At 33.5% G+C, this 17,312-nt stretch overlaps 2 protein-coding genes across 2 annotated transcripts; both read left to right on the top strand.

Moving 5' to 3' along the window:
• The first annotated feature begins 1,696 nt into the window (after positions 1-1,696).
• On the top strand, positions 1,697-2,683 carry LOC141519441 (olfactory receptor 14I1-like). The gene has a single exon (XM_074231681.1). The coding sequence runs from the start codon at positions 1,697-1,699 to the stop codon at positions 2,681-2,683; it is 987 nt and encodes a 328-aa protein (XP_074087782.1).
• A 10,441-nt stretch (positions 2,684-13,124) lies between these two features.
• LOC141519440 (olfactory receptor 14I1-like) lies at positions 13,125-14,066 on the top strand. Its single transcript, XM_074231680.1, has one exon. The coding sequence runs from the start codon at positions 13,125-13,127 to the stop codon at positions 14,064-14,066; it is 942 nt and encodes a 313-aa protein (XP_074087781.1).
• Positions 14,067-17,312: the final 3,246 nt, after the last annotated feature.

The raw sequence follows: 17,312 nt of genomic DNA, 5'->3' as shown, positions 1-17,312 counted from the left end.
GAAGCACCGGCCTTGGAGTCAGGAGTACCTGTGTTCAAATCCGAACTCAGGCACTTAATAATAACCTAGCTGTGTGGCCTTGGGCAAGCCACTTAACCCCATTTGCCTTACAAAAACCTAAAAAGAAAAAAATCAAATCTCTTGAATTCCTAGTTCCATCTTCTGATCATTGAACCAGATGGAAGATATGCCCTCACCTTAGGCTATTAAACTTATTTTCAGAAAAGATTTTCAGTGAGTGAAGACAAAAATTCAGGGGGAAATTCTTAAGTCTTAAGAAGAAAATGACCTTCTAGTGATTGAAGTTTGGGGGTACAAATGGAAAATCTGTTTCGTTTCAGAAAGCAAAGTGATTCATGTGGACAGTCTTAGTAACAATAAGGAAGCAAATCTGAACACTGACATGTAGACTAGTTGCTTACCTGTAAAATTGCAACCAGAGCCCATGAAATTTTTGGCAAGCATGAAAATGACTGGACTGCAGAAATGAGGTATGCAAGGGTAACAAAGAAACAAAATATAAGGAACATTTTGGAACAGATAACCTTTTTTTCCTGTCCCATACTTTTGAATCTAAGTCTACTAAATTAAATTTTATTTGTATCTCTATCTACTATCTATCTATCTATCTACCTACCTACCTATTTGTCCATTTATCTGTCCCCCTATCTTGATTTTTTGAATAATAGAGTAAACAAGCAGCTAGATAACACTATAGAGAATGCCAGACCTGAAATCAGTAGATTCTTTTTCATGAGTTTAGATCTGGCCTCAGGCACTGAATGATCCTGGGAAAGTTACTTAACCCTATTTGTCTCAGTTTCTCATCTGTAAAATGAACTAGAGAAGGAAATGACAAACCACTCTGGTATCTTTCTCAAGAAAGCCATAAATGATGCCATTGATAGCTTAGACATATTTAAAATGTCACTTAAAAACAGAGGGTCACTGGACTGGTTTCAAAGCTATTTGTATTTCTATTTTTCTATTTGAGGAAAAATGCATTAAGCCAGTATAATTTATTTCAAATCCTGACTTAGCTAGTAGAAATCTTTGTTATTTTGTTGAAAAGACCTAAATAAGTTTAGATCTTGCTTTACCATCCTGTAAAGAATACCATGAATTAAAGTAATTTATATAATGTCCTAATATATTCAAACCACCCTTTTATACACAACCCAATGAAACATGCATTGTTAATCATTCCTTCATTGTCATGTTTCTCTCATTCTTGTCTCTCCTTCTTTCTTTCTCTTGATCTGTAGATAGATAAATATAAATAACAGTTATATGTAGAGATATGTGTAGACAAATACATGTATTTGGTTGAGTGGAGATATATGTGTATAAATGCAGCTATATATTTGCTCACATACTTATGTCTTTGTTAACTTTATTAATATTGTACTGGTACTATTCACTTTCCTACTATCCATCATGTTTAATTCCCTCTGGGTCACTCTTCAGAGTTAAGTGTTAAAAACTATTACAGACTACTGAATGCATCTTAGACCAATTATTTTCTATTGTAAGCTTTGCCTGAAGATGGTGTGATTTTTCTTTTGCTCAGGTTTATTGGGACAGAATAGTTTTCAAGTTCAATTTGAAATAGTTTCGTTGATTCTCCTACTCGACACTTGTTTCTGCTACTCATGGTGTTATCTGATTTTATTTAAGTTCCAGAAGACCCACAGGGATGAGCAACTACTCCATCATCACAGAGTTCCTGCTCATGGACTTCTCCAATAAGCGGGAGCTGCAGGTCTTGCATGCTGTGCTGTTTCTCCTGATTTATCTAGCAGCACTGATGGGGAATCTTCTCACCATGGCTGCAATTATTACAGACTCACAGCTTCATTGCCCTATGTATTTTTTTCTGAGCAACTTATCCCTCCTGGACGTCTGTACCATCTCAGTCACATTTCCTAAATTCATTGTGAACTCTTTATCTGGCATTCAGTCCTTGTCCCTCCTTGGTTGTGCTGCTCAGATCTTTTTCTTTCTCTTTTTTGCAGCAACAGAATTTGCTTTGCTTATGACCATGTCCTATGACCGCTTTGTGGCCATCTGCCACCCCCTCCACTATGGCATCATCATGACTCCAGTACGTTGTGTCTGGGCAACTGTTGGGTCTTGGCTCAGTGGACTCATTTATGCAGCTCTCCACACAGGCAACATGTTTCGGCTGCCCTTCTCGGGATCCAATGTGATCCACCAGTTTTTTTGTGATATCCCTCATATCTTGGAAGTGTTAGTCTCTGATGTTTTTCATACTGAATATATTTTAATTATTATAAGCTCATCTTTTTCTGTATTCTGCTTTGCCTTTTTAATAGGCTCATATGCTCGTATTTTCTCCAATATATTCAAGATTCCTTCTGTGGAAGGGCGCTACAAGGCTATTTCAACCTGCTCCCCTCAGCTGATGATTCTCATGTTATTTCTCATTTCTATAATAACTGCAGTCCTCAGGGACACTTCAGACACATCACCTATTCAAAACCTTTTAATTGCAATGACCTATACAATACTTCCTCCACTGATAAATCCCATCATCTATAACCTGAGGAACCAGAAGGTTAGAGTTGCCATGAGCAAGATGATCAGGAAAATGTTTCATTTTCCCAAGACAGAATTGTCCATTCATGAAAACACAAAAAAGATGAAGAATATTTATATATGACCCCTCAAATATGTAAGATATATATTAGGTAATCCAACCTGGACAGAAATGCACTGAAAGCAATATAAACTAACAAAACACATTCTTAGATAATATGTTACATGTGAGAGAATGCATCAATCATTTATTTTATTTTATTTTTTTAGGTTTTCCAAGGCTAATGGGGTTAAGTGGTTGGCCCAATGCCACAGAATTAGGAAATTTTTAAGTGTCTGAGGTCGGATTTGAACTCAGGTACTCCTGATTCCAGGGCCAGTGCTCTATCCACTGTGCCACCTAAATGCCCCAAATTTTCAGATAACATAAACACAATTCACTTTTCTTCGTGCAACAGTGTCATCAGAAGAATGGATGGAACATTAATTGATCCCAGAGAAATGGCAAAAAAGTTTCAACAAAAGCATTAATCTGGAAGAGTTTCATTTTTTCTCACATTCAAACTTTTGCTTCCACCAGTTTTATGATGATAATGTTCCTCTTTTTTGCATGGTGAAAATCTATTCATCCCTCAAGTATATTGTATATAGAATACATATTTATGTATGAATAACATACATATCCAAATACAAAATACACATGTGTGTGTAAATATTTAGTAGGTTCATGGGACTTAAACTCTTTTTTCCTTAGTTTGTTCATCTATAAAATGTTGGGATTGGATATGATCCCTATAATCACTCTGACTGGAATGTTGGTGTTGTGATCTTGCACAAATTATTTCCTCATCCTTCAAACTGGAAATAATTTTTCATTGTACCTAATTTTACATATCATTTGGCTTTTTTATGCACTTTTTAAATTTTATTTTCTATTATTGCAAGAATTGTAAATGCCTTCTTTTTCCTAGTTGATTTTTCTGTTCCCTTTTCAATAACACATACTCAGGTCAATTGATACAAATAATGGCTCCCTTGAAGTGATCATGTGCATTTCATTTCGCACAATTTGAAGTTACAATTATGCAAAATATGGTATTTTGTTCTAGTATAAGTGATAATTCTTCAATGAATTTTAAATATGTAACCACTACAGGTAATAGATTGCCTGCACTAATTAGGAATTTGCTAAATTTCTTTTTTTAATTAACATTTTATTTTCTCATATACATGCTGTGAATGCTTTTCAACATTCATCCATATGCATATGTATATTTTTTAACAGATTAATCACTTTCAGCATGAGGATTTAAGATTAAGGGAAAGAAATATATTAGTGATTTTTTTTTAAAGGTGAATGTGGTGGTCATCAGCTTCTAAGGGATTTTTTTTGGTTGTTTTGCTTTGCTTTGCTTCCTCCTAATAGGGATAACATTGTGCAGAGCTGGTCTAAGAAGGTTGTTCTAGCTCTCTGAACTGCTGAGAACAGTTACAACCATCAGGGTTTATCAGCTCACAGTGTTGCTGTTATTATGTACATTGTTCTCTTGGTTTGCTAAATTTCTTGATGACAAATATTTTAAATTTTTTTAATATCCCTAGCAGCAAGCAGAGTCTTTTCAAGAGTAGATGCAATATTATATTATTATATATTAATTTCAAACTTCTTGAGAATAGAAACTTTCTTTCACTTAATTTTAAATTAAATTACTATCTAGCATAATATCTCTTTGTTAGACAATTAGTGTAATTTTTTAAAATTTAATAGCTGGAGGGATGGGGGGAGTAGCATGCCAGAAACAGTGAGAGAGAGAGAGAGAGAGAGAGAGAGAGAGAGAGAGAAACAAAGAGTCAGAGACAGAGAAACAGAGACATTGGGACAAAGGAAGGGATACACAAAGACAATGAAATTCACACATATGCAGAGAGTTTGTAGTAAGAGTGGCTAGATTAATGGATGAATGAACTGATGGATGGTTTGATAAATGCTTAGAAAGCATTTATTATGTGTTCATTTATTGCCTACTAATAATATATGGAAGAGTACAGGTTGCAACTCAACTGACTCTCCCATATTTCTCTACAAAAGACTTTAAAATGGCAGATCAAAACAAATTCTAGATAAACATAAGCAATAAAAGTTCAGAGTGCAAGGATGTTTGAGTCCAAGATTGGAAAGTTGGCTTTTAGTTAAGGTTTATCTCAACAAGGTGATAATCAGACCTGGGGTGTAGTGTGGTGTATCTGTACCTAGAATGGCAGAATGGGCCATGGGTTTAGCTGTATTTTCCCTGGATTTTGGGACTCACTATTTAACAAAAAATTGCTTAGAAAATTGAAAAGAATTTTGTCATAAAATTTATTTTGTATATGACCACTTAGTGAAGATGGGTAAACGATTTATACGTAACGTCTGGTATCATAAGCCAATAGCAGGAGCATGGTATATATTACTTATAAGATCAATAGATAAGTACTGATTTGATGAGAAAATAAGAAACAGAGTAACATAGAAAATAAAATGAAGAATTGATTATATTAATTTTTTAGATTATCCAATCAAAAGCAGTGTAGCCAAGATAAGAAAAAAAAGGAAACCTTGGAAAAATTACAGCCAGTTTCTCTGTTAAAGACCTCATTTCTCTAATATGTAGAGAAATCAGTCATATTTGTAAGAGTAGGAGTCATTCCCCAATTGAGAAATGATCACTGTTGATTAGAGAAAACAGCAATGACATGCAAACTCAGATCTATCAAATTGGCTAATATGACAGGAAAAATGATAGGTGTTGCATGGTTATTGAAAAATTAGAATATTATGGCATTTTTGGTGGAGCTGTGAACTAGTCCTAAAATTCTTGAGAATAATTTTCAAATATACCCAGATGGCAATAAAACCATTAATGCCCTTTAATCCAGTATAACTCCTACTAGGTTTTTATCCAAAAAGTTTAAAAAACAAAGTAAAAACAAATATGTAAAAATATTTATACCAGTTGGAAACTGAGGGTAAGATCATTATTGAGGAATGACTAAACAAATTGTGCATTTTGATTTGTATGTAATACTATTGTGCTCATGAACTGACAGTAAGATTGTTTCAAAAAAATCTGGGAAATTTCTATAAATTACTTCAAAGTAAAGTGAGCAGAACCAGAAAATATTGCACACCGTACGAGTAATGATCAATTGTAAATAACCTCATTACTCTCAGCATTTAATGATCCAAGATTTTTAATGAAGAATTTTATCTTTCTGCAGGGAAAGAATTGATGGAGTCCAAATGTTGGTCAAACTCTGCTTATTGATGTGCTTTATTTCTCTTTTTTCGTGAGGGTATGTTTTCTTTTGGAAAAAGGGTATTATGAAAAATATTTTGCATGACTGAGCATGTCTAATCTATATCAAATTGCTTGCCTTTGCAAGGACTGGATAGGGAGGTACAGAGAGGGAGGAAATTTGGAATTCAAAATTTTTTACAAAATATGTAAAGTATTTTAGTATGAAATTGAATAGGAATACAGCTAGAACTAATCCAGGTATTTTTAGGGTATGCCATTCAAATAGCAGAAACAAATTATGAAAGGAAATGGAAAAGAAGGTGTCAACAAAGGTGGAGTGATGCTGGGAAATAGCTAAAGAAGTCCAGAGAATGAGACTCTCATCAAATTTTTGACCATTTTCTCCCCATTAGCTTTTCCCTCAGATAATAAACAAACTTAGTTTTATAATCCCAAATGAACCCATTCACTATCAGTTCTCATATTTGTCATGCAATAAATATCTGAGAATATGTCTTAACTATTAGATGCTTTGTTCTGAAGGGTAAAAAGGAGATTTCAATTTTTTCTTAATGATTCAGCCAAGGTCACATTATATGTGAATTATATAGATCCTACATGCTATATTGTGCCTGATGATTTACCTGATCATCCTGATGGGAACCATTGCTGCAGTTATTACTGTCCAACAGTTTTGTTCTCTTATGTATTTTTCCTCTGAGCAATATCTCTTTACTAGTCATTCTTAAAAAATACACTGCAATGTCCATGACTGATTGTCAGCATATCTCCATGATTTTCTGCCCAGCTTAGGTCAACTTCCTTCTCTTCTTAGATGGTGCAAAGTTTATCTTACTTTTGGCCTTCTATCATCCCCTTCAACATGATATCACCATGATGCTAATGTGTTGTCTTTCAGAAGCAATTAGACCATCATGTCAAGCCTGAGCAACCAGACAGATATAGATATATGGTCAAAAGAATTCAGAGAACATTTTTCCTAAGAAAGAAATGTTAATCCAAAAACATAAAAAGATAAGAAATGCGTCTTTGGACTATTATATGTGCAAGATGATACAAGAGGATATATTTAATGGATAGACAGGGAATCAAAACAATACCACTCAGAAAAGCACCTCCAAAGGCATAATTTTACATTGAAGAAAATGAATAAAATATTTTCTTTTATCATATCAACAAGTGCTTATTGTCTACTGTGTAATTATCATGATGCCAGCCCAGGTATTTAGGGCAATAAAGTTAACAGAAGAATAAATACAACATTAATTGATAGCAATAATAGATATGTTTAGCCAAAAGTTGCTATCAGTATGATACTGTTGTTTCTTTACCAATATAAATTTATATTTCCCTGGGTAAGTGACTTTCTCTTTTGACCTGTTTCCTCATTTTTTTAGGATTTTGCAAGACAAATGGGGTTAAGTGGATTGCCCAAGGCCACACAGCTAGGTCATTATTAAGTGTCTGAGGCTGGATTTGAACTCAGGTCCTCCTGACTCCAGGGCTGGTGCTCTATCCACTGCGCTACCTAGCCGCCCCCTTTTTGCTCATTTTTAATGAAGAAGTTGGGCAAGATGACCTCTAAATTCTAAAGCATTTTATCTAAATCTATTTTCTCCAAAGCAGTGACTCAGCCTAAATTCACTCTATACTTAGACTGGAGTTCAGAAATGGTTTTAGTCCATCCAGGAAAAAAGAGAGATTAGTATGTCATTTGAAAACCATTTAATAAGCGCATGTTATATGACAAATTCTACAGGAAGTGCTGAGGATTAAAAAAGGGTAAAAAACAATTGCTGTTCTCAAGGAACTCATAATCCACTTGGGAAGACAATGGATATGATAGTTGAGAGAGAGAGAGAGAGAGAGAGAGAGAGAGAGAGAGAGAGAGAGAGAGAGAGAGAAAGAGAGAGAGAGAGAGAGATAGCTAAATAGAAGGAGGGTTGGATAGATGGATAGCAGTGCTTCCCCCCAAAAATAATAAAGCTCCTAAAGTCAAGAAACTTACTTTTATAATTGAGGAAAAAAGTGAGTAGTATAGCTGAAACACTCTCAAAACTTATATTCCTCCAATGACTCACCAATCTAAAGAATTAATTCAGGGTAATATTACTCCAAAATAGGTGTCAAGAAAGCTGGGGGGAAGGAATAAAAGACAAGGGAGGGAGCTAAGTAGAGTCAAGTGAATAGCTTGATTAGAACTTTCTTAAGTAATAGTGCCTTGAACAAAGTAGGTGATCTTGGATATCATTAAATCCTCAGAGCTTTGGAAACGTCCTTAAATGTTTCGGTTGTAAATAAATTACCGTAGGCTTGCATTAGTAGAGAAACTTTGCTCATGTTCCTCATGCCAATAACACTGGAGACCCTTTAATGACTCCATTCAACTACAAGAGTATTGTTACTTTTGTTAAATTTGACCCCATTTTGGACTGCCTTTGCAAAGATAATGGTGCGATTTGTCAATCCTTTCTTTAGCTCATTTATCATATGAGGAAACTGGGGCAAAGAGGGTGAAGTGCTTTGTCCAGGCGTGCAGGGCCAGATTTAAACTAAGGAAAATGAATTCCAGTCTATAGCTCCTCTTTTTCCTAGCTACTCAAGCACCTAACTCTTTGAAAGGGCAAGGAAAGATGATATATTTGGAATTACAAATAATAAATAATTCAAATTATTTAATGAATATTCACAAAGAAAATGGTAAATTATTTTATTTATTAATTTAGAAAATGGCACATTAATGCCACATTGCTCTTTTTATTCGGTCATTTATCAGAGTTGTCATATTAAAAAATCTAAATCACTATTAAATAAAGAAATGTAATTATGAAATACTCAGAAGGATCTGTTAATATTTATTTATCTCATTAACTTTCATGTCACAAAAGCAAAATAACAAATGCTAGAAAGGTTGTTGGAAAATAGACACTATACACTGTTAATTGAATTCTGAACTTGTTTCAGCATTCTAGAAAATCATTTTACACTATGATCCAAAACATGTATAGTCTCTGAGGCAGCAATACCACTTATAAGGCTATTTCACAAATAAATCAAAGAAAATGGAAAAAAATGCCAAAATGTATACATGCAGATACAGATATAAATTAATATATATATATATATATATATATATATATATATATATATATATATATATATAGAGAGAGAGAGAGAGAGAGAGAGAGAGAGAGAGAGATATACATAGATAAGATATTATAATATATTGATATAGATAATTAGGGCAGTTTTTTTGTGATGACAAAAAAGAAATAAACTTAAGTGGATGCTAATCAACTGGGAAATGACTGAGAAAAATATGGTATATGAATGTGATGGAATATTATTTTGAATATGAAATGATCAGAAGGATACTTTTAAAAAATAAAGGGAAAAGCATAACAGCTTATGCGGAACATGATAAACAGAATTGGAAAATTTGATTTATATATTTTAATACTGAAAATATTGAATTCTAAATTCTCTCCCTCATTCCCTTTTCCTGTTCCCTGGAAAAGCAAGCATTATGATATCAAATATACATGAGGAATCATGTAATATATATATATATATATATATATATATATATATATATTCTTTTTAGCTATTTTACAAAAATTAAGAAAAATAAGAAAGTGAAAATGAATTATTTCAATTTGGTCTCAGAGTTCAATAATTCTTTCTTTGGAAGGAGCTAGCAAATTTCATCATGAATTCCTTCGGAATTGTCTTAGACAGTTCTATTGACCAGATTAGCAATTTTTTCACAGTGGAACATCATTACAATATTGCTTTTACCATGTACAATCAGCTCATGGTCCTTTTCATTTTTGGTAGTTCATCTAAGTCTTATGTTTCTTTTTTTCTGAAAACATCCCCTCACCTTATTGCATAGCATAATAGTTCTTTATCACATTCCTATGCCACAGTTTGTTCAGTCATTTCTCCATTGATGAGTATTCTCCCAATTTTCAACTTTTTGCCATCACAAAAAGAGCTTCTATAGATAAATTCATATATATATATATATATATATATATATATATATAATGTATATACCTAAATGTTTGTATGTGTATGTGTGTGTGTATAAAAATTCTTTTCTTTTTTCTTGGATAAATTTGGAGTATAGACAAAAAAGGAATAATAAATAATGCATTTTGAAAGTGAGTCAGGAATTTTGAATAATAATATTAAATATTGAAAAACCAAAATCATAAAATGACATTACCTTTTGAGATTGAATCAACTATACTATTCACAAATTATTAATATTTTTCTAACCCTGTCATTGGACCCTCTGCCTGGAGGGCAGAGAAATGATCTCTAATATCTCAATTTAATGGAGGAACTTAATACAGTATTTCTCTCTTTTCCAACCACCTACACTGCCATTTTTCTTTTCCCTCATTTCCTTTTGCTATATGCTGTCTCCCCTTCATCTTCCTCCCTCCATTTCTTTTTCACTTAACATAGTGTAAGACTGAGAACATGTATTCAATAAATGTTTATTGAATTGACTAAGACCCTCATGGATTGAGAGATTCCCAGTAGCCTATACTTTTTGGCCTGATATTTTAATGAGACTAAAGGGAGAAAGTTTTTCACCATGTTATTTATAAAATAAACTCTTCCCTATTTAAAGATTCTCAAGGGATGGGGCAGAGAATCCAGAAGAACCAAAGGGATGATATTCACTTTGAACATTGTGGTGATTTCAAAGCATCTTCTCCAGATGATGACATATTTCAGGAGGTTCCAAAACATGAAAATCACCAGAAAAATCTCCATAATGCCTAGAGGCTTAGAATTCAATACTTTGCCATGCTTCTGAGCATGCCAGTGATAATAGAATTAATTGATGAGAAAAGAAATAATCTCCATGTTGTAGAACTGTAAGTAACTACAGAATCTAATGACAATAACAACATATATTGGAATGTATACACATAAGAACAAACAACTCAGGTATCATCATTATCATGATCGTTATTTTCTTTGTGACTGATGAGGTTGCTCAGTTGTTTGATTTGTGAATATAAAAATCAAAAGAATAATCTCAGTGTGAGTGATTCATTTTTGTGTGAGAGAGAGTTTGGCATCACACAATCTCTATTGCTTGCAACATCTCTATTCATTTGTCTATCATCTATTTATTATATGGATGCTCGTACATTATTTTATTTTTCTTTCGTTTCCTCCATCTTTTTCTATCTCTAACACCTCCATGTCTACCTCTGTCTTGATTTTTGTTTTGCACATCTGCCTTGGTAGATATAGTTTTCTCTACAGCAATTGTCTGTAGAATCAAATCACAACACCAGCTTTGATTTCTTTTCAATGTTAATTAGTTCCTCCAAGAGTTTATCTTCATAGTAGTAGTTCTGGGGAAATGAATTCCTTTCACACAATAAGAAAAGATTGCTAGGGGCAGTACAGATTATGTTATCCAATGCACTAATTTTACAGATACTCAGAGGAATGAAGTGAGCTGTGAATGTTGACCCTAAAGGTGAAATGTCTGTGATGATGCAAAATTGACTCTAAAAATTAGATCTCTTGAAGTACTAGATCCATTATCTAATCATTGAATTAGATGGAAAATTTATGTTACCTTCAGTTCAGGTCTTATTTCATTAGGGGAAAGATATCTTCATGAACATAGACAATGTGTATTCACCTTGTTTAGAGTAAAGATGCTCAATGAGTGAGGATAAAAAGGGAATTTATTCAGGTGGAAGTGTTTCAGCCAGTAGAACAAAAAGGCCTCTGCTTACTTTTCAAATTTCTATTTCTTTTCAGGAAAAAAGCACTTATGTCGACAGTCTTAGCAAATATGAGGAAGTATATCTAAGCAGTAGAATGCTGACCAGTTACTTCCCTGAAAACTCATAATCTGAGGTACTGAAATGTCTGGTAAGTGTAAAAAAGGCTAGACTGCAGAGATGGAACCAGCATAGGAAAAGTCAAACTAAAATATGAGGAACATTTTGGAAGTGATAGCATTTCTAATTTTTCTATTTCAAACATATACACATTATATATATTCATACAGACATAAAAACATATATTTATATCATTTGAATAGGTATATAGATATATATAGAAACAGATATAAATATAGATACAGAGATCACTTGAATATGGAAATCTATATAGCTCTGTATAGGGTTTTAGACCTGAAATCAGGAAGTCTCAGTTTCACAAATTTAATCTGGTATCATGTTCCTTTTAATTGTGTGATACTGAGCAAGCCACTTAACCCTATATGCCTCAATTTCTTACTTACAAAATGATCTGGTTAAAGAAATGGCAAATGACTTCAGTATGTTTGATAAAGAAAACTGAAATGGAGTCATGCATAGATAGATACAACCAAAAAAAAAGCAACATGAGTAATTACTCTTCTTTTTTTCAAAGATTCTTTGTTTTCTACTTTTTTAAGGGGGAAAACTACATTTAGAGTCAAATCATTGGTTTCAAATTCTGATTTTACTACTTGTGGTCTTTGTTACTATACACGTAAACTTGAATCAAGATGGACTTTGCTTTACCTTTCTGTGAAACAATGTTATCATTAAAATAAGGTTATTTTAAGTAATTTTTGAATGTTTTCAGACTATTTTCCTGAATATAACCCTTTGAAATATAGTGTTGCTCTTTCTCTTGTCCTCTCCTTTCTCTCATTCTCTCTATCTGTATCTACAAATAAGCAGGATCTAATGATATATGTATAGAAATAAACAAACTTAAATCGAAGTACAAATATATACAAACAGATGTATTTGGACATGTGAGTAAAGTGTGTATGTAGAAATACATACATATATATATATATATATATATATATATATATATGCTCATACTTGTTGGTGTATTTGTGTGTAAGTTTGTATGTATATGCGTGTGCACAGATGCATTAAATAATTTCAATCCTTGGTAGTGATATTCCTCTATATTACCTTTTTATTTGTATCATTCACTTTGCTGATGTTCATCTTATATAAATTCCTCTGCTCATTCTGAACAGATAAGTATTTGAAAATCTGTTCTAACACTTTAGACTCATCATTTCTACTGTCCACTCTTACTTCAGCTGGTTTGTGCTATAAAACCAAATCTGATTTTTCTTTTGTTTATGATTGATAGAAAAGAGTAGTTTTCAAGTTTTATTTGAAAAAAAATTATTCAATACTTTCCAGACTCTTTTCTGTTATTCATGGTATTAATTGATGTTATTTAAGGTCCAGAATACCAGCAGGGATGAACAACTTCTCCATCATCACAGAGTTCCTCCTCATGGAGTTCTCCAGCGTGCGGGAGCTGCAGGTCTTCCATGCTGTGCTGTTCCTGATGATTTACCTAGCAACTCTGATGGGGAATCTTCTCACTGTTGCTGCAATTATCACTGACCCACACCTTCACTGTCCCATGTATTTTTTCCTGAGCAACTTATCCTTCCTGGATGTCTGCACCATCTCAGTCACACTTCCAAAATTCATTGTGAATTCTTTGTCTGGCATCCAATCCTTGTCCCTCCTTGGCTGTGCTGCTCAAATCTTCTTCTTTCTCGTCTTTGGAACAACAGAGTTTGCTCTGCTTGTGGCCATGTCCTATGACCGCTTTGTGGCCATCTGCCACCCCCTCCACTATGGCATCATCATGAGTCCAGTACGTTGTATCTTGGCAGCAGCTGGCTCATGGTTCACTGGACTTGTGTATTCAGCTGTCCACACAGGCAACATGTTTCGGCTGCCCTTCTATGGTTCCAATGTGATTCACCAGTTTTTCTGCGATATCCCTCATGTATTGAAAGTCTCAACCTCTGAAGTGTTTCAAACTGAGTTTCTACTAATTGTAGCAAGTTTAAGTATTTTCGTATTCTGCTTTGCTTTTTTATTTTCTTCATATGTTCGTATCTTCTCCAATATACTCAAGATTCCTTCGGTGGATGGACGTTATAAGGCCATTTCAACCTGCTCCCCTCAGCTGATCATCCTTATGTTGTTTCTCATTTCTATAATGATCGCGGTTCTCAGGGATACATCAGACATCTCACCTATCCAGAACCTTTTAATTGCAATGATCTACACAGTACTACCTCCATTCATGAACCCCGTCATCTACAGTCTGAGGAACCAGAAAGTCACAGTTGCTATGGGTAAGATGGTCAGGAGAATGTTTCCCCCATCCTTGAAAATGTAAAAATCCTGAAAATGATCTAATTGGATTGTCAAATAATGAAGATCATCCATGAGGTAGCCTACATTGGGAAAGAAGTGAATCTGAAAACTTTACTATCCTGAAAAATCTGTCTATAGATTAAATGTTACATAGAATGGAATGATGTAGTCATTGAATTTACAATTACCTGGACCAATTCTCCCTGTGCTTATGGTCTACAATGCAAATATAATGGCACTGGCTTATTGTTTGGACAAATTTGCCATCCTAATATTGAATAGCACTAATTAATCCCTTGCAAAAATGTAGATAAGCTTAATCAAAGGCAGTCATTAGAATGCTCAACATGAATCTTGCTTTCTCACTTTCATATTTTTGGTTCTACTCATCTTTCTGATAGAATTTATTTTCTCCTTCTCTATATGTGGAAAATATACTCCCCTTTCTTTTAGATTTTTTTTCCAAGGCAATCGGGTTAAGTGGCTTTCCCAAAGCCACAGGGCTAGGTAATTATTAAGTGTCTGAGGCTGGATTTGAATTCAGGTACTCCTGACTCCAAGGCCAGTGTTCTATCCACTGTGCCACCTTGACACCCCTATACTCCCCTTTCTAAACAAATATTAAAATGTATATACTATCGCATATAAATTATATACATTCCAAATATATTTATTTATGTGTGTGTGTGTATTTCCATATGTGTATACTTTAATTACCTGAACCAAAAATAAAACTCTTTGTTCCTAAGTTTGCTCATTTGTAAAATGAAGGCTTTGGTTTTATCAGCACCATAGTGCCTTCATCTCAATTTTGTTGATTTGATTTTGCACAAAGTCTTTTCCCATTCTTCAAGGTAGGATTAAGTTTCATTACACCTAATTTTATACATCATTTGTCTTTTTTCTTAGATGCTTCTTAAACTTTATTTTCTACTAAATCTAGAAATATTAATAAATGTCTTTTCTCTCCTTATGGTTACTTTATCCCATTTTCAATGGCATTGCGCTTGGTCAGCTGTCAAAAATAATGGCTCTATTATAATGATTTCAATTGCTTTTGGAAAAATGAAAGATCATTGTTTATGGTTCTAGCAATATTGATTTAGAGACAAATTTTAGAGAGTTATTTATTTTGTCTATCATGAATTCCCAAATTCGCTGTAAGGGACATAAGGGAAAAGACAATATATGAAGTCAGAGAAAGAATGGATAGATATAAGTAGGTGTAGATCAATTTGATTTATACCTACATATTTCTTTCCAATGTTTGCCCTCCCTGGCATGAATGGAAGGAAGAACAAAAAGAAAGATAATTATGATAATTTTGTTGTACATTTGAAAGAATTGGCAAGTTATGGAAAGTAAATTTGTATTTTCATGTGTATTTTTTTTCTTTCATTGTTTGGAAATGCTTGTTTTTTATTCTATACATTATAAATAAAATTAAAGATTATGCATTTTAAACTTTAAACAAAAATGTTATTACAACTAAGTAGAAAATACATTTAAATCATATGATAATAAAAAGAGGAAGAAATATAAATATAACAAATCCATCCATTTTCAAGTTATTTCATTCTAATAAAGGAAGCCAAAATATAAATTAAATTGAAAGAGGAGGTGCCTACAAAGGGGCACTGATTCTGATAAGGAGTTAATGAAATTCAGAGAATGAACTAATTACTATTGTTAACATTTGGGGGGGGGTCTTCATTAAATAGTTATCACTTTCCTCCCAATTACCATTTCCCTCTGACATTAAAAGAACTTACTCTTTCAATTTCAAAAGCAGCTCTCTTGTCATTTTTTGTATTTGCCATGGAATTATTTATGTAAGTCATATGCAATAATACAACTTAAACATTTATTAGACTGATACTCTGCCAGGAAGGGAAGGAGATTTTCATATTTTAATGGAGCATTCTAGGTCACATGACACATGGAGATGCAGGTCTTATACACTGTGCTGTTCCTCCTAATTTGTCTAGGAGATCTGCTGGGGAATTTTTCACCATTGCTGCTTTTCTTACTGCTCCACACTAATCACTCTACTTTGTATTTTTTTCTTAGCATAGTTCCCCACTGAATATCTGCAACACTCACAGTCGACTCATTTCCTGCTTTGTCTGCACTCTTCAGGTTTTCTTTCTTCTCTTCTTTGAAGCAACAGAGTTTGCTTTCTGAGTGACCATATACTAAGATTGTGGCCACCTTTCAACCACTATTGTATGAGGTCAGCATGATGCCTTGATGACAGCATATTGCTCGTGAGGAGCACTACTCTATTTTCCGTGACGTGAAGAACTAGAAGGTTATAGGTTCAACTGACAAGTTAATTCAGAGGAAATTTTACCCAAGAAAAAATGTCTATTCTTGAAAATATAATAAATCTAAGGAATATGTCTTTGATATTTTATCTGTGCAAAATAACATAAGAAGTGGCTAAATATGGTTAGAAATAACACTAAAATAACACTCCTCAGAAAATTACACTTTACCTATAAGGTCACACTGAATGGAATGAAATAATGATGCATACGATCCTACAAGTGTTTGTATAAAATGGAAATATCATGACACCTGATTATTGAGTTAGAGCAGTAATAACATCAAATGAACATGTGTTTCCTGATCCCATGAGCAGCAATAGATAAGTGTATTTTTTTTCTCAACCAACACATATAATGCCTTGATGTTTATTTTATCTCTCCTTCCACTCAGTGTTGAAGGACAGTCATTTAATTATTAAGATCAATTAGTTCCTCCAACAATTTATCTTTATAGAATTAGATCTAGAGAAATGAATTCCTTTTGCACAATGAAAAAGGATTGCTAGATGCAGTGCAGATTATGTTATCCAAAGTCCTAGTTTTACAGATACTCAGAGAAAGCAAGAAGTGAGCTATGAGGTGGTGACGCTAAAGGTAAATGCCTGTGATGATGCAAAATTACCTCTAAAAATTAGATCTCTTGAAGTACTAGATCCATTATCTAATGATTGAATTAGATGGAAGACTTATGTTACCCTCAGTTCAGGTCTTATTTCATTAGGGGAATGATATCTTCATGAACATACACAAAGTGTATTCACCTTGTTTAGAGTACAGATGCTCAATGAGTGAGGATAAAAAGGGAATTTATTCAGGTGGAACTATTTCAGCCTGTAGGACAAAAAAGCCTCTGTTTACTTTTCAAATTTCTATTTCTTTTCAGAAAAAAGCACTTATGTTGACAGTCTTAGCAAATATGAGGAAGTATATCTAAGCAG

Source organism: Macrotis lagotis, chromosome 3 (genome assembly GCF_037893015.1).
Source record: "Macrotis lagotis isolate mMagLag1 chromosome 3, bilby.v1.9.chrom.fasta, whole genome shotgun sequence".
NCBI lineage: Eukaryota > Metazoa > Chordata > Mammalia > Peramelemorphia > Peramelidae > Macrotis > Macrotis lagotis.
This window is presented reverse-complemented; position numbering and strand designations above follow the sequence as displayed.

What these genes read in the sequence shown, in the direction of transcription:
- LOC141519441 (XM_074231681.1), top strand. Translation starts at nt 1,697, where the DNA reads ATGAGCAACTACTCCATCATCACAGAGTTCCTGCTCATGGACTTCTCC.
- LOC141519440 (XM_074231680.1), top strand. Translation starts at nt 13,125, where the DNA reads ATGAACAACTTCTCCATCATCACAGAGTTCCTCCTCATGGAGTTCTCC.